The 21,856-nt window shown below is 43.9% G+C and overlaps 1 protein-coding gene across 1 annotated transcript in view; it reads left to right on the top strand.

Moving 5' to 3' along the window:
- CDHR3 (cadherin related family member 3) overlaps positions 1–19,405 on the top strand; it is a gene marked incomplete at both ends in the record, with an annotated part of 54,915 nt that extends 35,510 nt beyond the window's left edge. Inside the window, 12 exons of the mRNA XM_084306293.1 lie at positions 572–761; positions 2,464–2,632; positions 4,168–4,303; positions 4,412–4,510; positions 7,354–7,580; positions 8,604–8,775; positions 9,852–10,096; positions 12,788–12,969; positions 14,324–14,337; positions 16,030–16,061; positions 16,587–16,635; positions 19,104–19,405. Of these exons, the coding sequence (XP_084162419.1) occupies positions 572–761; positions 2,464–2,632; positions 4,168–4,303; positions 4,412–4,510; positions 7,354–7,580; positions 8,604–8,775; positions 9,852–10,096; positions 12,788–12,969; positions 14,324–14,337; positions 16,030–16,061; positions 16,587–16,635; positions 19,104–19,405 (1,817 nt within the window). The remainder of the gene's footprint in view (positions 1–571; positions 762–2,463; positions 2,633–4,167; positions 4,304–4,411; positions 4,511–7,353; positions 7,581–8,603; positions 8,776–9,851; positions 10,097–12,787; positions 12,970–14,323; positions 14,338–16,029; positions 16,062–16,586; positions 16,636–19,103) is intronic.
- Between the last annotated feature and the right edge of the window lie 2,451 nt (positions 19,406–21,856).

The raw sequence follows: 21,856 nt of genomic DNA, 5'->3' as shown, positions 1-21,856 counted from the left end.
ACTCTAGGAATAGTATTGTGCTCTGCCAGAACAATCTTCTCTTTTTTGGGCAGAGGCTAACAGAAGTGAAAAAAAAAACAAAAAAAAAACAATAAATTAATTGCATGGCTGACCAGAACACTTGGCAGAAGCTGAGAGCAGATCTGTTGATGTATGAGTAGATTTAGAGGTGCTGAAGGATGCTTGAATGACAGCAGCAGAAAGTGAAGCCATTTTACTAGATAGAGAACAAGGCATTAGCAGCTCACTGTCCTTGATGGTCTGCAAGTGCACTCAACTCTGACTTGCCCTACCTCTTTGAGAGTGTAAGGGAAATCTGAGGCCTCTGCTGAGGCCACCACTGGTATATTTTTGAGCAATGGTTATTTATCCATGAAAGTCTTACACAGAATTTTCAAGGCCATCGTGTATTGTTTTTAAAAATAACTAAACCAGCCATGACTTCCACAGAACAGAATAATTTTTTGTCCGCCACTTGTCTGCTGAGCTCTCCCATCCTTCCGCATGTACACCATGAGTTTTGCTGTCTCCCTGAGGGTGAGTATCTAACTTCTGGCTGCTTTCTGCCCAGCAACCGGAGTGCTGCAGGTGACCAGGAGACTCGACAGGGATGTCCCTCCCCTGAAGCTCCACCCTAACATCTCAGTGATAGTGCGGGTGGAGGACAGTCCCAGTGGTGGCCACGCCAGTGAAATGGAGATCATCATCACTATTGAAGATATCAATGACAACCCACCAGAATGCATCCCCTCTACCTTCAGGTATTGAGGCTCTTGTTGCCTGAGTGCCACCTTGTTGTCCCAGCCCAGTGACACGTCTAGGGCACATCCTTTAGGGTCCTCAGACCTACAGCTAGATGTTCAAGTGGATATTTAGCATTAGCCTTTGAAGGTTAGTGTTCACTCTAAGTACTTTAGGACAGAAAGTTCACTTTTCTGACTTGTGCAAACTGAAATTTGGGCTAAAAATATCTCTGTATGGTCAGATACGGTATTTATCTTTCTTTCAGATACCAAATTCATTAGGGTATCAGAGCCATATGATTTACAGAATTACTTTTCTGACCCATACAGATCCAGGCTCCTCCCTTTTTACTTTATGTTAAACTGTGGGGAATCACTCACCAGGGTAAGCTTGCCAGGCAGTTCTGGAGTTTTATTTTGAAATTTCTAAGCTTCTCTTCTGAATCTGTTTCTAGTGGCCTCCATGGTGTTTGTCTCATGAAATCTGTAAGGTCTTCAGAGTCCAGATCACCTCTTGTCCTGTATCCTCTGTACATGGTAATTTAGCCATGGACTTTTGCAGTGGCTCTGAACTCTCTGAGACCCTTGTGATGATCAGCTGGTTTACGTTTGTAGATGAGGATATGACATTATCTTCATTTTATAGAAATACTGAGGTCAAAACTGAGCAACAGAAATTGTCCATCTGAAGTGTCTGATGTGCCTGTGCTGCAATCTTTCAGGGTACACAGCGCTGCATAGTGCAGTTCTCAAAGAGTTCAACTGCACACGTGGTAGTCTGTTCTGCAGCTAAAAATCCAGTGCCTCAAGCCAAGACCCTCTGCAGTGAGGGATTCCTGGTTAGTGGGTATCTGTTTAAACTGCTTGTTCACTAACTAATATAAATGTCTTGCATTTAAATCACGTAGTTTTGTGGACTGGCAGGAAGAGAAATGAATTCTTTAGAGCACTGCTTGGTTACAACATCCATGACAATAACAGAACAGTCTCATTGTTATCCAGTGAGCTCAAACTTTGATCTAAATGAAGCAAAAGTTTTCTGGGGAGAAAATGAGATCAACTAAAGAACTACAGTTCTGCACAAGGAAAAAAAAAAAAAAAAACATCAGGTCTTAATGACATTATGACATTTAGTTAGTTCTTCCGTGTTTTTTTTTTGTTTTGTTTTGTTTGTTTGTTTTTTGTACTTAATCCTCTTGATTAAAAAAAAATGAAATCAACACCTTCTGTTCCCAGTTCCATCATGTGCATCACGGGGACCCTCACTGCCAACAGGAGGGACAGAAACGCTAGCTTCACAAAGTACCAAACAGTCCAGGTATTAGTTAAGGAGAAAAGAATGAGGTTCTCTTCAGAAAAACATAACACACTGAAGAAATGAGTGTTGTAAAGACATTTTAAAATACTAATTAGTAATTGAACTAATTACTAATTAGTAATCTTGAACGTTAAGATCTCATGGCAGCTTCTGAAGTGAAGCGGAGTTCCAAGTTTTTGGTTTGGGTCTGGCTAAATGTTTGTGTCCTGCCCATCACACAGGGCTGTTATCCACCACAGCATATGGTTCAGATTCTAGGTTGCTTCATCAGCTGTTGTCTATTTAGATCTAGGATTTCACTTAGAAAATAAATGGAAGTCAATGTTTTGGCATGTAATATATGAAGAGTTCAAGGGGAGAAATATAAGGAGCTCTGATGGGAAACATGTTTCTTTTAAACAGGAAAGAGATAAATGAAAATACAACTGCTGGAACATTTCTTCTTGATCTCAGAAATTACTGTAAAGATATTGATGTTGATGTACCAAACAATCTATTTAATTTCACCGGATTATCTGGTTTTGGAAGCAATAACTTTGCTCTGGAGTCTACTGGGTCCGGAAGACTTGTGGTCAGTCATTTGTGGCTTTATGCTAGATTGTCTCATTAGGAAAGCAACTTATGAAATATCACTAAGTCATTTCTTACTTTGTTGTCTGAAAACAAAAACAGAATTACTGTAATTCATGTCACAGTGGAGTGAGATGGGGAGAATGGCTGTTTTGACTAGATGTGAGCTACGTACCATTTGGTAGGATGATTTCTATGGATTCTACAGAATTTGGTGAACAGAAAACTGTCTTCTCCCATTTTAAATCAAAGTGCTAGATATGACTGAAAAAAAAAATAAATATTTGGGGGTAGTGGTGGTATGAGACACCAGCTTTGAGATAAATAAGCAGAGAAATCTGATGTTGCTTCATACCCATTTATTCATGACAGACCATGGAAGATCCTTGGTCTTCAGCAAGAAGAAGCAAAATACTTGAGAAATCCCAAACATAGGAACTGCTTCCCAGCTTCCTTGGTCAGAATTGTAAAACCACTTTGTGTGATAAAAATTCACCAAAGTGTGGTGGGATTTGCACGTGTGTGATTTTGCGTGTCAAAACATGGCTTCCTTATGCTAATAGCTGCTGCAATATTTGCATTTGCCAGAACCCCCACCAGCTGCTGGACAAGTGCAGTGGTGGTTGCTTTGTTAATTTAAAAAGAACCACAGACAAGTACAGAAAAAAGGAGGCATCACAAAAATTAGCGAATACAAAGGCATTCTGCCTAAGGGACAAGGGTGCTACAGGAGCAGTAAAATAATTTTGTATGGTTTACTTTGATTTCTCATCTGAAGTATAAATGTTGATGACCATTGTCCTTATCTGCTTCATCTACCAACACAAAAAAAAAGAGAGTTTACTTTGCTGCACAGGACATGATTGTTGTCAGCCTTTCGATTACCATGTTTGTGTAACGTAACAGGTTATCTGAAGTGTCCCATCCCTCCAGGAGTTTCCCTACAGACAATAAACAGTGGATGCCTGTGCTTTAGTGCTTCTGCCCCAGAGTTTATGAGGCTCCTGCAGAGAGACAGAGCTCAGGAGATGAGGATTTAAATCTCTGTGTGAGCCACCGCTTGGTAGCTACTTGGTTCCTGGACAAACAGTTGTAGCCGAACCTGATACCTATAATACAGGTCTGCAGGCATGAGCTCAAGGAGTAACTATTGCTATTTAGCAATCACAGATTCTTACTGAGCCAACAAAGGGCACAGCAAATAGCCAGCTCATTAGATACACTTTGAACTAACTAGGTAAGAGGCCAAGACCTTATCCTTCAAACGATATAACTTCCTGCACTTAAGAGGAAGATATTTTGTTGGCAGAAGGAAAGAGTTTTGAATTGCCAAGAGACACCAAAGCGTGAACGTAAAGAAAAAGCTTGAAATTCAATCCTGTAATTGATTTATAGCCTATATTACTCCTGCAGGGCAATTCTACATAGTCAAGAGGGAGACCACACTTACAGAATGCTGAAAAAACTAATTGCCATCATGTGTATTGTGACTTTATGTGTAAAGTGTAAATACAATTGTGTTTCTTTTTAATTTAGATGACTGGAAGTATTGATTTAGAAAACCCAGCTAATCTAGGAGTTGAAGTTTATTCTTTAACTGTCAGAGTGCAAGATATTGCCTCTCCTCACTACTCAAGCAAGTATCCCTTTTACACTTTTTTGATATTTTCCTGTGCTGTAACAGCATGGAGAAAGGAATACCATATGTATTTTGAATATATGCATGAGAAAATTTCACAGCCATACTTAACTATGATTTAATCTTCTGTTATATTTCCAGACATCATTTACATTTACATCAGGATAAAGCCAGTGAATGATTTTTTCCCAGTCTTCGATAGTTTATCATATGAATTTAATGTTCGAGAAACTACTAAAGGTACAGTAAGTAGCACCTACATGATAGAAATAGTGTTGTCATGCTGACAAATATATTTTTGCTCCAAATGTATTTTCATTTCTTTGAATAAGGAGAACGCCTCGAAGTTCCACTTTGACTGGGGTCTCACAGTATACCACCTAGTAACCCTAAATAGATAAAACTGGCAAGAACTCCAATTGTACAGATGGAAACTGAGACACAGACAAATTCAGCAATTGCACAAGAAATCTGTGACAGAGCCAGGAACTGAACTCAGATTTCTTGTTTTAGACCGTCTTTCTGCTCTTGCTAAATTAGCCTTTTGGAGGGATCATGATGGTATAAAAAAACAACAACACTGTAGACCATGGCACAGATGAGAGAGCCTTGTCCCAGAGATGGTGTGAGACTGTCACTCCACTGTCCCTTCAGACCTGGCTCACCTCAGGTGCAGCAGGCATCCTGGAGGTGGGGTGGGATAGGGATGCTTAGATGAGGAGCACGTGCTCCACCAGCCAGTGCAGCTTCTCATACTGGAGACAAGGTCCTGTCCATTCCTACAACAACCCAGGACCAACTGCTGCAAACGTGGCCTTAAATCTGTTGCAACTGAATTTGAAAAGGTTCATGTGCTTGACTCCCACCTCAGTGCCCTTCCTGTTCCTCGATGAGCCCTGCATTTTAAGTTTGTGGGGCAGCATCTTTCCTTCTTGGTAGTCCTCATATGCCAGATGTGACCACCAGCCTACTCTGTGCTGTACTGCTTGGCATGCAGAGGGGTCGGCACAGGAATGGCATCTTCCCCAGCTTCATCTTCTCCCTCATATGACCTGATGCATTGGCTTCCTTCTGTAGGCTGAGAATAAAATCTGACATCTGTTGGATATAAGCTGGATAAATCTTGATCCTCATTCTGGACTTTCCACAGTAACAGAAAAACTGAAGTTGGAAAGGACCTCTGGAGGTCTCAAGTCCAACTCCTGCTCAAAGTGGGACCAGTTTCACAATTAGGCCGTGTTGCTCAGGGGATGAGGATCCAGTCGAATTTTGAAAATTTCCACCAGTGGAGACATCACAGCCTCTCTAAGCCCTTGCTTCAGCTGACCAACTTTCATTTCAGATAATTTTTCTTTGTACACAGTTGGAATTTCCCATGTTACCACCTGTGTCCATTCCCTGTTCTTTCATGGTTCCCTCCTGAGAATGGTGAATCTCTATCTTCCCTGTGCCTGACTTTTAGGTAATGGGGTAAAGTAACTAAATTCCACTTTCACCGTTCCTCCTCTGGCCTGCACAACCCCAGTGCCACCAGCCTCTCCTCCTGCCTCCTGGGCTCTGCTCCATGCTGTCTTAATCCCCCCTGGCTTTACTCCAGTTTGTTAGTGTCTCTTCTACCTGGGGCCCCAAACTGGTCTCAGGTCTCCAGCTGTGACTTTATGAGTGCTGAGGAGAAGGGAGTGGTCACTTTTCACCACATCTTGGTAACACACCCATTAATGCAGCCCAGCATGTGGTGGCTCATGAATAACTTGTCCACCAGGGCCTGGGGTCCTGCTCGGTCCGTCCCAGCCTGTGTTGGTGCACGGGTTTGTTTTGGTCCAGGGGTAGGATCTACATTTGTCTGTGCTGAGCTCCTTAAGGCCTGTTGACCTATTGCTCCAGCCTGCCAGGCCCTTCTGAACAGCAGCACGTCCACCACTGCCCCGGGCTGGTATTACTCAGAAACCTGTCCCAATGGCCAACCAACAAGGAAGGTGTGCAACTGCATCACACAGCAGGCAGATAACCTAGTACCTGCTTGAACACACCAAATGATTATGGCCAGCACAGGCTCAAAGCACGGGTGAAGGCGGCTGTGCCTGTGGTCAGCAGACCTGTGGGTCTCTGTGGTGCTTCAATGCCCTGGGGGGACAGGAAAAAAGCATATTTCAAACAGCCCTGCTGTCCTGTCCACAACCTCCTCTCCCTTGTCATGGGCCAAGGAGCAGGCCCAAATCTCCAGCCCTAGCCCTTAGCTCTGTTTTCTTCCTCCCCTGGTCAGGGGGATCCTGCTAAGGGTCTGCAGGCCTGCACAAATCACTCCTGCGTGCCCTCTGGAGAAGCCGTCGTTGGTCGCTGAAGAATGTGGTGGAAATGCATCTGGTGTGGGAATGTGCAGCCTGGGACAGAGCTGGGGACACCAGGGAGGCTGAGGGTGACCAGCTCCCAGGGGAGGTCTGCCTGGCAGAGGGACACTGACAGCACTGGCTCCTGTAAAACAGGAAAACAAGGAGGGCTACGGAAGGAGCAGGAGACACACAGTGGTCGCTCAGCAATTGGGCTGAGCTGGCAAGACCTGAGCCCAGGTGAATCAAGGCTGAATCAAGTCTGCAGAGACGGGTGTGCACAGTCCCAACGTAGTTCCCACAGTTTACAGCACTGTCATTTGTAGCTTGCTTCATAAATGCTCCATGCAGAGGTGATTCAAACCACCCTTTAAACACCCCAGAAGGAGGAACAGCAATTATTTCTGAGGGAGGACAAAGAGTCTAGTGCTTGGGCTGCTGCAAGGCAGTAATTTTTGTGTCAGTGCGTGGCTCTGGGGTGGCTCTTGCCACCAGAGCACTTTTGCTGTGTTTCTCTACAGACTCCTTGCATTCCGGTATTTATTGCTAGTAGGCAAGCCTATACGTGGGGGAGCCATAACACAACACGGTAAACTGGTATTTCTTACAATTACGCTTTACTTCTTTGGGGCGAAAAATACTCTAAAACAAATGTGTAGTTACGGTTTCATCAAGCTTCTGTAGGAACAAGCAATCTGTACTTCCTTTTCCTCTATGTTTAAAATGTTAGTGAAATATGGATTTTCTTCCTCTTAGTTGGATCCAGAATTGGAGAAGTGCATGCCAGTGATGCAGACTGGCCACCCAGTGTCATCACTTATTCCATTGTAGCTGGAGGAGGCACCAGAGATTACACAAATATATTCTGGATCAGCCCAACTAATGGAGATGTGAAGATTTTGGCTAGATTAGACTATGAAACAACTCAGAAACACCTTTTCACAGTGCAGGCCTCAGACCAGGAGAAGACTGCAACAGCATCTGTGAGTAAATCCAGTCTACTTCTCCCCCTTTATCTATGCTTTTCTCTCCTTGACAAGAGCAGTAAGACGTTGGGCAAACCACTTTTGGTCTGTAAAAGGCAAGTCCTGCACAGGACTGTAAATTGGTCAGGTGAAAGAGATGGTGCTTACTGTCTTGATTCGTTTCTTACAAAATGGATTAAAGTAAAATTTTTATATTTTTAATTCTTTTTTTTCTTTCAGTCTTTCTTCCTTGTCTTCCAGATAAATAAAATTGTTTTCTGTGCCCTACCCAATTTAAGGTATTCCTTATGGCTACATATGTACCAGAAAACAGAAAAAGGAAAGAGTCTTGAGGCCAAGTAGCAGAGCCTAACTGTATCCATGCCTAGTACTGAGTCTTTTTTGGACTTCATGTAGTGCCCCTATAGCGCTCAGACATACTTATGATTTTATATGTGACCTTTTTTCACTGCAAAATGATCAGTGTAACATAAGAATTGTGTTGCAGTCCATCAGAGTTGTGTTTTTATGGGGTGAGTCAGAGGGGGTTTAGAAAGGCCATTACCAGCATTTCTCTCATACTGGCATGGTCAGTCTATAAGGAGTCTTCCTTCCTTTCATGGATCATATTCTGAATTATTATTAACTATGCTAAGAAGCCTACCTAATGTCTGTGAAGCAATTTGAGACATTTGAAAGGAAGTTTAATGAATGTCTGGTACTGTTATTAATTCTCATTCTTACTATGACACACTTCAGGTAATTCAAATGATCAGCCACATCAGATTGAAATCCCTGTGGTTTTGGAACATGCTTCAAGTTAAGAAAACTGTAACAAAAGATTGCCAATCACAAGAAGCGAAGGTCAAATGATCACAGACATTTTCTGGTAGAATCCAGTGTGGAAAGGAGGGTCATTGCTCTTCAACTGCGGTTGACCAGAAGAGCAAAAGGGGCAAAGTGAAATAGCTTCTGAAGTTAATAAAATTCTGCTTCAGCACAGTAGAGGAAATTCAGCTAGCTATTACTCTTTTCTTTCAGGTAACTGTGAATGTTTTAGATGTAAATGATGAAGAACCAGTTTGTTCACCCAATTTCTATGCATCTCAAATCCCAGTCAGTTTATCAGCTGGGACCAATGTAAATGGCTTCAGGATTCAATGTCAAGATCGCGATTCTGATCCCAGGTCTTTCCGTTACTTCATTAAAGAAGGTACTGTGTCATAGCATGTGAGCTGGGAGCAGCGCACAAATTCTTAAACACATGGTTCAGTTTTATTTGTAAATAGAAGTCTAGCACAGTTTAAGTGCTACTTCTCACGGAGAGCTAATTGTGATCCCCAAGTTTCACGTCATTATTTTGCTGATTACCAAAAGAGATGTTTCTATAAGTTGGCTATGGATGCTGCCACCTAGAATGATGCCCTTGCAAGTTTGGATTGCCTACCACATTAATTAATTGGCAACGGACTGCATAATTGAGAAGGACTTTAGTAGAATGAGCTAGAAAGATCTTCATGGTCAAATTTAACTTCCAATTATAGTTGAGTGAATCTTGAGAAACTGTGGTGGCTTTTGTTACTCTGCATACCTCACCCTTAGGTGATGATAATCAGATGATGGTAAATAACTGAGCAAACCTGCATGTCCTAATTCCATGCCCTATGCATTAAAACCACATTATAAAAATATATTAGGCTTGAACCTAATAATCAACTGCATCTGGAGAACTGTTACAGTGTGGACTGACATTTGGCTTCATAAAGAAGGAAACACTCTCTCTTGGGGAAATTTCATTTGTTGTTGTTGCTGAGGTTATTGACACACACTACTGAAACTTTAAGTGTGGTTGCTGGCATGATTTTGGTCTGTGCCAAGCAGTACATTTACAGAGAGATCTGGGCATTGCTGAGGAACCTAAGACCTTGCCCAGTGCACTGTGTATGGGCCCTATGGAGTGAAGGTTCAAAGGTTTGGCTACACAGATGTGCTCTGTGCCTTGCAGTGGGCCTTTGAGACAGAGCCCGTGGTCTATTGTATGTTGGATGGTGGACATGGCCTTCAATGTCACCTCAACTCTGGAGCTCTACAGGGCAACAAAAGCAAAACCAAAGTACATCTGGTGCTTTTACACCACACAGGTGTAAAATGATCCATAAAAACTCATCAACAGAAACTGCTCTTTTTGTTTGCTTCGTGCATTTATTTTAATGTGGGATTGTTTTTCACTTTTCTTCCTTTTTTTTTGTTGTTTTCATTTATTTATTTATTCACTGTTATCACTTGCAGGCAATGTGAACAATCATTTCACCTTTTCACCAAGTGCTGGCTCCAACACATCTCAGCTGATTCTTGCATCTAGGTTTGACTATGACAGCGGACTTGATAAAAGCTGGATTTACAGGCTGCGTGTCTATATAACAGATGACAATTTACTATCTGCCAGGGACAAAGCTACACACCTAGTTAAAACTGGTACAGTGTCCTTAAGCATCAGGGTTATCCCAAACCCAACAACTGCTATTACCACCACGGTAAGTTCACTCAAATTTATGCTCAATTCTGCAGTTCTTTTATGGGCTAATTGCCATGGGAATGAAGAAAAGAGGGTAGATATATGCAAAAGGAAAGCAAAAAACAACAGGGGGTCCACATTTGGGAAGTGTTGAGCCTTGTGTTCTTACATTGAAGCCACTGGTTGTAGATATGCTCGGGGTCAGGAAAGATTCTTGGTAAAGATTTGTAACATCTGTTTTGTATTTTAGTTTCTAAAACAAAAAGGGTGAGTATCCAAGCACCAGGCACTCTGCCATTACCATGTAACTGGAAAGTTAAGGATTTTGGCAGCTTTATTAATAAGGAAAGTGTAGGGGTTAACCTTTGCCTGGAACCTTAAAATTACCTCATGCATTTTGCTCAGCCTCCTTTTTCTTTCATTTATTTATTTATTTTTGCTTTTCACTACTCCGGTGTCCTTGCACTTCTGTTCGCTTCTTTAGCAGTGGGATGAATTACTCTGTGCCTACCAAAGTCAAAATAGGCAACAACGATGACAACAAGAAATCGTTATCATTTGCAAGGGCCATTTTTCCATCCCTCGGTCACCCTCATGTAAAAGTTCAAGCTGCCTGTCAGGAACTGAAACAGTTGTGCACATCCCAAGTTCTCAGCAGGTTTCAGACAGGCAAAGCCAGATGGGTGGGATGGGTATTTCCAGAGCTCCCTGTCCGCATGGTGGTCCATAGCTGAGCGGGGGAAGCCTGCAAAGCTTTTGGCAGCCAGTCTGGGACCTGGCCTCACACCCTGATCAGCCTGTGGAGCTGTGCACCTGCATCCCACTGACATAGCCAGCTCCTTGGCACATCCATCCCAGGCAAGCTCTGGCTCAATGGTTTTGCTCTGGAGCCAATTTCCCTCAGGGTGCTGCAGGACACAAGCAGAGCTTGCTTTCCTCCTGCCTGCTGGAGCAGCACAGCCTGGTGGGTGCAGAGCAGCCTGCCTCCATCCTTGTGCTGATCTCTGCCTTCATCCCTTGTCTCATCATATCTTCATCATCCAGAGTCCATGCATTTTCTTCCTGCCTGCGGATGGCATTAGCTTTTTTCCATTGCATGCAGGAAGGAAAATATTAGGATATTCAAGGGGTAAAATAGTTGTTTATTGTAAAACTGCCCAAATGTGCCAGGGTAGGCTAGTAACTGAGCCAGAGTCAGGGGATCTTCCAAACAGCACGTGCAAGTCCAGAAGCTTTGCTATGAAAGTGCTTAAATCCAGACTTGCAGACTGATTAATAACCCAATTATCATCTAATGCTCTGTTTGGAAGGAATAAATGGCTTTTTCGCAGCCTTCTCCTCTCCCCTGCTTGATGAAGGAATGAAAAGCTGAATAACGAGACTTATTCCATGTTTCTTTTCCCATGCTTTACTACAACCACAGACAGTACAGACCACATACCTCAGTGTTCAATCGGCCTGCCCAGAGATATCAGCCTCCCATTTTCAGACTGTTTTCCAGAAGAGCACTTCCATTTCAGCACCTTCTCCCATCGCTGCTCATTACTTGGGTTCAGTGTAGCAACCTGACGACTGGGATGCTGTCATGCTGGTAGTGCACTGACAGGAAGCCCCATTCCAAAAAGCCACTCGTGACTTCAGTCCCAATGAGGATGGGGTGGTGGTGGTGATCTTAAGATTATTTTAGCCTTTGTGTAAGGATTTGATGTGCCCAGCACAACTGACTGGCAATGGACACTGACAGCTCTTCACTTTAAACGTCTCCTTTTAATAGTGACTGATATTACCCACTTCAGCTACCTGTCAATTTTTGCAAGGCTAAATAAGTTACTTCAAAGGTGTCCCTAGGTGGAAAACAAATAGATACCCTTACTGAACTTCATACACAATGTGATGATAAATGTCTTACTGAAAATTTAATAAGAATGTTGGTAGAAGATTGAAATGAATAGAACCACACCATGTGTTGACCCAGGTAGAGCAATCAAGTAATTTCTAATTCATATAAAGACAGTTTCATGACGGGACCCTAATGAATGAGCTGCTAGTGACCTGCCAGCTCAGAGCTGTGTCTCATGGCACACAGAAGATGTGGGAGATCACGACTGCTCAGGAAGTGTGGTTTTCCCTTCTGGAGAAAATCACAGGGCAAAAAAATAAGTTTCATTTATTTTATACAATAACCTAATTCCTCAGGGTTCAACTGCTTTTATGAAGGGGGCCGAATGATCGCTGCAGTGCAGATGACCTACTTCCAGTTTTGCCTTAGGTAACAAGAAGCCATTATCTTGGTAATGGCAGTATTCCCTGAACTTCCAAACCCTCCAACAGTGCACTCACAGCTTCTCAGGCAATCTGAGGCTTTTCAACCCCACCATGGCACGCCTATTTTAATATCAGACATTGAAACACCATCTGGAACCAGCTTTTGCATTGTGGGTGGGCTCCGTTTCACCTGCCTTTGGTTGCCCAGGATCTCAGTGGCCTATCTCAGCCATCTGAGCTGCTTCGGCAGCCAGCAGAGAGGTACGTGGGGTGAATCACTTCTCCAGCAGACGCTATCTTCCTCTGCTGATCATCTGCAGAGCCCTGGGGCAAGCTTGGGCCAGGTGCCTGGGTGCAGAAGTTCAGCCAGATGAACGGTGCCGTCGGTGTCGGTAACCTTACAAGAATGCAGCGTTGAGAAACGTTTCCTATCTTGTTTTAAAAGCCTGGCTTTACTCTGGTGACGAGGAAGGAAAATCTCTACTCCGACTCGGCGTGGTACGTGCCCTTCATCATCACCCTCAGCGGTCTGCTGCTCCTGGGACTGCTGGGGTACCTGGGGCTCCTGCTGGCCACCTGGCTCCGCACCCGCTGCCCTCCGGCGCACAAGGCAGACAGCGCTCCTCTGTGAGTCCTCCCGGGTGTCATGCCAGGGAGCCCCTGGCACGGGCAGGGAGAGCTCAGCCTTTTCAGCCGTAACAAAATCTGTGCTTTGAATGCTTTATGGCGGTATGCCCTCTGCTGTAGTAAATGCAATTACTGGCTACAGCAATATTTGGTGTTAAGAAATGAAGGAAAAATGTCCATGGATTTTTTTTTTTTTTTCACGGATTTGCTAATACTTCAGCATTAGCTAAAGGTCACAGTGGAATTAACAGTCATGACCTCTAACAGCAGCTAAGCTTGTAAGGCCCTGTTGGAATCCGTGCCTGACTGTGCTGAGCAAAAACACAAATGTGCCTGCTGCCCACTGCAAGGGCGCTGCCATCCAGGCAGGTACCACTTGCATATTCCTCCCTCTCAGCCTAGGAGCTCTGAGGTCTTTCCAAACATTGGCGCTAATGCCAAATTCTGTGTTCTGGCAAAGATTCTGCAGATTCCCTGCAGTGTTACCCAGGCTTGCTGCAAGGCTCTGGCCCATAAAGCCTCATGGCACCTCTAAGTGCTCTTTTTTGGCAAAAGCCATGGAAGCACCTGGGAACAGCTCTGGTTCAGTGTGGGGAGAGATTGCTGCTGGGAGTCCGAGTGCCTATAAACTGGCATTGTCACAAAAGCAGAGATAAGCAGCTCTGTCAGCGGGCTGGGCTTTAAAAAGGATTTCTGTAAATATTCTCAGGATTTGAAGTTAAATTTAGAAATTGTAGAAAATGTAAAGAAGTAATATATGACTGTGATTATAATTCAAATGGTGTGTGCAAGGAGTTTAGCAATTCATGATAAAAATGACAAATGAATCTAGAAGCATATAGCTCGGCCATTGTTATTATTTATTAATAGGGCAAGTGATTCATTGGGAGCAGGCTCTTCCATTAAAAAGCAATTTTTATATTTTCAAATACCTTTACAATCTTTCAAATGTTTTAAAAAGTATTATCTGAGCACCGCAGATCAAAAAAATTGACCTTCCTCCAAGGATGGAACAAGATGAGAATGTCTGAAAATACATTTTTCCAGATTACATAAATCCATAATGCTATCATCAATAAGTCTGTATCTTTTTACTATCATCCCTTCCTGGAGATGTGCTAGCACAATGCTCAGGGCTGTTTTCCTGTTTGGAAGCAGTGTTAAATGATGCAGGCATTTAGTGAAAGGAAAGCATAAAACAAACAAATCAAGCAAATCTCAGAACTCAAGGAAACTCATCCTTCTTGCCAAGTGGAAGAGCATGAAGCATGATACTTTTATGTAGGCATAAGCATGATGTTTTCTAAGTGCATTTCTTAATCTTTTTTTTTTTTTTTTTTTTTTTTCATTACAGGATAAATGATCCAGGTGCGTGCCTCTTTTCTATATTTTAATACCTCTCAACAACACTGTGTTTGCTGTTCTGTGTAAAATTTGTAAATCCATTTCTAGACAAATACATTTGGCCCAGTACAGACGTACTCTGATCAAACACCCTGGCTGATAATGGGATGCCAGCCCATGAGATGGTCCTTTTGGTCCTCAGATCTATTAACTACTAGGTAAACCCAAGTTTAGAGTAGCCTGCTATTCTGGTGTGGATGCTAAAGAATTGCAGTATTTTTCACATGCATTTCATATGCTATCTGTTAAAAAAAATCTTATCGCTCCAAAGTACCTTCGAGAGTCCTCTCCACTGTAATTCCCTGTTCTCCGATCCCTTTCATTTGCTCCCCTGATTTCATCACACACTCCTGAAGATTTATATTCGAGTATTGGTGCTTGTAAAGGTGTTTGTATAACTTAGCAGAGGCTTAAGTTACATACACAAAACCAGGTGTTCTTTAAGCAGTCTTCCTTCTAATCCCATTAACATTCCCCTGACAAGCATGACGTGCCTTTTCTCAATCAGTATTGCCCAGCTTGAAAAAAAAAACACCACAACAACACGTGACTAACAAACCCCAACAAAACTAGCTGTTCTCTTGGTTGCCCAATCTGAGACTTTTCAGCATTGGCCGGCTTCCAAAAAATGGTTGCTTGGTGCTTTCTGAAAAACTGGTTCCCAAATGATGGGCAGCAAAGGTCAGACAGAACAGGTTCCCACTGATGCTCAGGTTCAGGCCCATCTGCAACATTTCAGAGCATTGCAGGTCTGGCCATAAAGCCCATTGGTGGCTTCCTCTGAAGGAAGGACATTAAACAAACCAGCAAGGAGTGCACAAGAAGAAATCATAGCAACTAGTTGGGTATCATCCACAAATCCATGCTGTCGAGATGCCTGTGGCACTGCCGCTGTGTTTGTTTGCATGTGGGATGAGTTAATAGTGTGGTAAATTCACACATAACCAAACTGTTCTTCAATCTGAATATGACTTGACTGGATCTGCAGCACTTCCCTGTTTTGTCTCCAAATGCATGTTTGAGTGCACAAGCTTAGTAAGTACAAACATTCTTGGGAAAAATCTACATTTGTAATTCAAATATCCCCCAAAGTGAAACTTGTTTGCTAGTAGATAGCCAGTCCAAGGCCCCTACAACACCGAAGTCCTCAACATACACCTTGAAGAAGTGATACGTGGTGCACAGACCTGTGCTGGCTGGGTGCCTGGGTGGGGGCATCTCACCCCTGAAGAAGACTCTGGTTGTGTCAGTGTGCAGTGCAGTGTCATGCATAAAAGGAATTATTCACTGAGCAAATGTGTGAATAAGTTTCAATAATGAACACACTTGAATTTCTACATCTGTTCATATCATTTATGAAGGATGTTTTAAGAAACCATTGTTATTTATTCATGACTGAAGGAATAAGACTTTTAAAGGCTCAACTTTTAATTTGTCATTGGCAACTGTGAATCGCCACTCCAAACCATTATGAAGATGTTTGCCTTTCAAATAGTGTTAGGGATCACTCTTTGAAAAGAATTAAGACTCACTTAAGATGTCTGAGAAGCTGAGAACTAAGAATCTCTATTTTTGGGGGGGAATCTTGACTTTAATATCTATAATCAATGTCCAAAAAAATCTGATTCTTTACAATGTGCATTTTCTTTCTTGTAGGAAAGAAGAAACCTAAGAAAGAAGTGGTTTTGGTGAGTACTGCCAGCCTCAGAGCAAAACAAAAGTTTAGTTTTGACCCCCATCGTGTGGTATGATCATAGTTATTTCCATTGTAATAGATTATTATTATTATTATTATTATTACTATTATTATTATTATTATTTTAATTTTTCTCCCAGATACCACATCTAGGGGCTCCTTCCTTTTTCACAGCCATAATGGCATAAAGGCTGCAGTGTGCTCTCTCCCTCCCCAAGTTCTTTGGAGAGGGGATTCCCAAGCCTCCTCTGGGTGGAGGCGAAGCTCTTGTGGTTTACACACGTGGGGGTATTTTGCATGTTAGACCTTATTAATTCTCCTTTGAACATCTAGCAGCAACACCCTACACCACAAATGGCCTTTGTTGCCAGTTTTGATTAAACTCAGCCTACAGGAATGCACTATACAGGTCATATATACGCCTCCATCCATGTAGGTCAGCATTTCCAAGTCACTGCTCCTCCTCCTTGCTTAACTAATTCACAGGATTTGTTCCATGTTTTGTCTCCCTTCACAGAAAATGACAAGGCTAAACACTGTCTTTGATGGAGAAGCCAGAGACCCAGGTAATAAAAAGCAATTAACAGTGAATATGAATATTTGGCCGGAAACAAACTGGATTAGTTGACTTAAATATGGCTTGACATTTGCTTTTCGTATTTCAGATTTGCTGTTTCCAAGGAGAGCAGGAGCTATATTTCACAGATAGTGAAAATCAAGACAGTGCCCTAGTAACATTTCTAATGGTAGAATACACTCACATCCACCGGTCAGATTATTCACTGCTGCTCTGCTAACCCTGAGTGTGCGGAGCTGGTACTAGGAGGTGAGAGACGAGGAGGAATTTGCTCCCAGCCTCCTGCCCTGCTGCTGTCACGGCTATGTGGTTTCACCTCCCCATGCATGGGAAATGGCCAGCAGGTTAATGTAGCCGCAGGGGTGCTGAGTCTGTCTCCAAAACCTCTCCCTGGATGCAGGGTGGGTGGGTGAGCTACTGGCACCTGCACAAACCTCCTCCAGGCAGGAATAGCACATCACTGCTATTTATCTGAGGCTTGAGCATCTCTTGCTGGGAAGGACAGGGAAGACCATTCTGCTTTCAGATACAGCTGTGGTGACTGAGGGCCCACATGGAGAGGAAGGGTTGGTAGAATGTGGAAAACACCCGGTCAAAATAGGTCTTCAACAAATATGTCTGAAAATAGGTCTGAAACAATAGATCTCAAATTATCCAGAAAAAAAAAAAAAAAAAAAAAAAAAAAAAAAAAGTTGGCCTTGTTTCGAGGCTTAGATTCATCTAGCCAAACTTCCACCCAAGTGTTTGTACCTCGTGTTTCTTATTAGCTGTCTCTGGGCTCTTAGAGGCTGTGAGCTAATAGGAAACACCAGGCGCAGGGACTTCAGTAGAATTTGGGTGAACAAACGGGCCCCTACTGTGCAATGAAGTTCATCCACAAGGCTGCCTGAGGATGGTTTGGGCCAAGTCCAAGCCCACCTGCTATTTATAAAGAGGTTCTGGAGGGACGTCCAGAAGTCCCTGCTTTTTGCCTGCGTAACGGGGTTTGTTAGATGTTAAATGTGGATATTCTCTAGGCCAGTGCAAGAGCTGGGCACCTGGCGGTTCCCTTCCTCAGCAGACCCAACCACACCAGGCTTATGGCCAGCTGAGCCCACCCAAACTGCCCCCCAGAGCCACAGCACCTGCGTTGTACATGCCACAGGCACTAAGATGTAACGCGGCTTTGTGGGGTCAGGAGAGAATTGTGGGCTCCTCACTCCTCCCTCTCCCCTCCATGACTTGTCCCAAACCATAGAGGATTGAGTGCTGGCAGTTCAGAGATGAAATCTGATAATTCCCAGCATATCATCTGTTGAATACGGTCAGGAGGGCTGGTCAGGGACTGCTGCCCAATCTGGGCTGCTTTAACATGCCTGCCTGGTAAGCACTCAGAAAAAATACCACGTGAAGGGATCCAGTTTCATCTCTAATTGCTCAAATTGTGTTCATATGTCAGAAACCATTAATTCTGATACAAACTGTAACGTGTAGTAACACGTAACCACCGTTTCTTTCCAGGCCTCAATAGTCTTGTTTGTCTCGTATTAATGGTGTTTAATTACAAGCAGTGCCACTGCAGATCCTGATTCTGTCTGTTTAGCAAGAGACAGTAATTCAGACCATGAGGCAATCACACTGGATGGATGGGCATTTTTCCACCTCTCTCTGGATAGTGAATGAACTGAGGGAGGAGAGATCTGCTTTTAGTGTCCAAGTAGAAATTACTCATAAAATCTGAAGAGGGCCAAAAATCTTTGTAGTAAGGAGAGGTAGCAACGTATGCTAAACAAACCAAACTTAACAATATTTTGTATATCTGAGGGAGGCATACCCATGCACCAACAGAAAGTGCATTTCATTTCACTGTACTCACAGCAGGCCAGGAGGAAATCAGTTTGTTAAAACAGTGACACAATGTGTACAGCTCAAACCCATGGGGAATCCCAGATCTCTGAACCTCGTGTCACCCTAGATGACCTGATGTGGTCTGGAAGGCATACACAGCGTATTGTGATCCTAGCAGGTTTTGCTATACCAAGTAAGCAACTCCTCTTGAAAAAATAGGCACACACATACACGGTGGCCTTTCCCAGCATAGCCACAGGCATAAATTTGGGGAGAGTAAGTCATAACAACTAAGGGCTATGTATGGGTTTGTTACACTGACCACAATAACCCACAGTAATTCGGATGGAGGGTTAGGATGATAACAAGGTCCTGTTTTGAATATTCCTATTCTCTGAAGCGCAGAGCCAGTTTTTGTATTAATGGAAAAGCATCCCCACTGAGCGGCCTCCACGACTTCCAGGGCACCACACTTGCAGAAATGCATATTTCAGGGCTGCCTTCCCAAACTCGCCTGCTTTTCCAGGTGTTTCATGTTTTCCTTTTCAGCCTCATCGTGAGGAGAGCTGTCATGTCGTAATCTGCTAAAGTAGTCATGATTTTAATTCCTTGTCTTTTCTCCCTTGCAAGTCACCGGCAAAATCTATGAATTCAATACATGGTCGGGGGCCCGGAGGTGGAAGAAGAGCAGTGAGCCCCTTCAGCCCACTCCGGCCATGCAGGTAACGTCAGGTGCCAAGCAGTGGTGGCCAAGCGACAGCAGTGGCCAAGACACAGGCAGAGCAGAGGCACCAAGCAAAAAAGAGACTTCAGAGAAGAGGAAAGAGCCAACCACAGAGACAAAGAAAGAACCAACCACAGCTGCCAAGCCTTCAGCAGGGCCATCACAAACACCAGGGCAGGACGGGGTGAAAGTACAAAAGCAGAAATAGGAATCTACAGACAGGGGGTTACCCACACCAGCCCCCAAAGGCAGATGCTGACCTCTTCTCCACAATGAATGCTGCATTTGTGTTACACCAGCCTGAAAGCTCTCTATCTGTCTCAGCTGCAAAACATCGGGTGGCCACTGCTGTGGACTTAAAGGCAGGATGAGCTGGACTTATTTTGGCATGTGCTGGTAAGACTGGGAGAGATGGGAAGGTGCAGTGACAATCAGGGCAATGATCATGGTCTAGGAGCTAGGGTAAATGCAAACCTTGCTTCTCCAAGTGCAAAAGCAGACCCTGGTTGTTGCAGAGGAGTTGCTCACTTCTTGTGAAGGGGTGGACATGAAAGGGCAAGAAGAAAAAACGAAAGCACTGTCATGGACAGAAGCATCTGCTGCTCCCTGGGCTGTAGCTGCCGACAGCTCCCTCCTGGAAGAGCTCTCTGCCCCCAGGCCACCATGGCCAGGTGCTTCTCAGGGCAGGCAGCACACACACGGACCTGCTGAAGGGGGCCAGGAGCACAGCTGCATTGAGTGTGAGGCTGGATTGCTTCTCCTGTCCCTGCTGAGTCTGAACAGCAGAAGGGGTGAAAAGCAGATTAGAGTTGAAAAGTTTGCTGGTAACAGCTAAAAATATTTTCTTTTCATTCAGTATTTTATTTCATCCTTTCCTCCCCATCCTGTCTTGCTGTAGGAAAGAACAGAGCTTGAAAGCAGTTTTGGAGTGGAGACAACCCACAACCTGTCATGGTATCTCAGGCTGTCATGTCAACATTTTTAGCTTATTTATCTTTTGTAACACTAGTGGCATTCAATATCTTCACCTTTGGTATTTCCTCTGGCATATTCAGAGTTTTACAGAATCAAGTGGAACACACTCAAAAGAATAATTACAGCAAACACATGTGGTGAAATAATCTTTTCCAAGTGTGATCATGTATAATGTAAGTGCTGTCTAAAAACCTGATATAAAACAAGCAAACTCTGCAAGATTTCAGAAAATTATTTTAATTGTAAGAAAATTAATTATAAATGATGACTTAATGCTCAGTGTCTTGGATTCTTTTCTTTTCTGATGAGAAAAAGGTGTTTTGGCAACAAGGGACTGATCTCAGCTAGGTGGTAAAAGAAAATTTTTGGTTTAAATTTAGCAGGGACAGTAAGTTAAGATTCTGTCACACATTGTTTTTTGTCATACAACAGAGGACCTGGGTGGGAAGGCCCAGGGTAATTTCACTGAGGATCCTACACTTCACAAAACCACCCTTCACAGTGCTGCAACCCTTGTCTGTACCCTGAAGGAGTGGTTTGGCTCGGGAACAGCTTTCCTTACAAGCACCAAACATCGAGTCAAATGACATTTCATTGTGCAATCAGAAACCCAGCGTGTCATGAGCACAATGATAGAGATAGGAAGGAGTGATTTATGGTCTCTGAACATGTTATCAGTTTGCTGTGGCTGTGGTGGTTGTTATAGCGCTGTTTGACCTTCCAGCACCAACAGGGCTTGTCACATTTTCAAAGCTCCAACCCACCATTGTTTGTGTTCATTTGCTGTAAGCCACAGAATCGCAGAATTGTGGAATGGCTGAGGTGGGAAGGGACCTCTGGAGATCATCTGGTCCAGCCTCCCCCGGAGCATATTACCCAGGGCTGTGTCCAGATGGCTTTTGAACAACTCTGGGGAAGGAGACTCCCCAACCTCTCTGGGAAACCTGTGCCAGTGCTCAGTCGCCCTCACAGTAAGGAAGTTTTTCCTCATGTTCAGACAGAACTTCCCGTGTTTGTGCCTGTTGCCTCTCATCCTATTTCTAGGCACCACTGAGAAGAGTCTGGCCCCATCCTTTTGACCCCCTCCCTTCACGTACTTATACAGATTGATCAGAATCCCCCTGAGCCTTCTCTTCTCGGGGCTGAAGAGGCCCAGCTCCCTCAGCCTTTCCTCATATGAGGGATGCTCCAGTCCATTCACCACTTTGGTAGCCCTTCTCTGGACTCCCTCCAGGAGCTCCATGTCCCTCTTGTACTGGGGAGCCCAGAGCTGGACACAATGATCTAGGTGAGGCCTCACCAGGGCTGAGGAGAGGGGAAGGATCACCTCCCTCGACCTTCTGGCAGTGCTCTTCCTAATGCACCCCAGGACACCATTGGCCTCCTTGGCCACAAGGGCACGTTATGGTTGCACCAGACAATCTTGGAGGTCTTTCCCAACCTTACTGATTCTATGATTGTGTGTTTGCTGGCTCATGGTCAACTTGTTGTCCCCCAGGATCCCCAGGTCCTTCTTCACAGTTGTAGGCACTTCCTTGGCTGCATGTACTTGAGGAATTTCCATGAAGCATCTCAGGTCACTACAACTCTCCCCTTCCTCCATCTCTCCTAGTTTAAAGCTCTCCTCACCATGTTGGTAAGGACAAAAGTCTCCGTCCTTAGTTCTGCAGTAGCTGGTAGCTCT

Source organism: Netta rufina (genome assembly GCF_964035555.1).
Source record: "Netta rufina genome assembly, chromosome: 1".
Lineage (NCBI taxonomy): Eukaryota > Metazoa > Chordata > Aves > Anseriformes > Anatidae > Netta > Netta rufina.
This window is presented reverse-complemented; position numbering and strand designations above follow the sequence as displayed.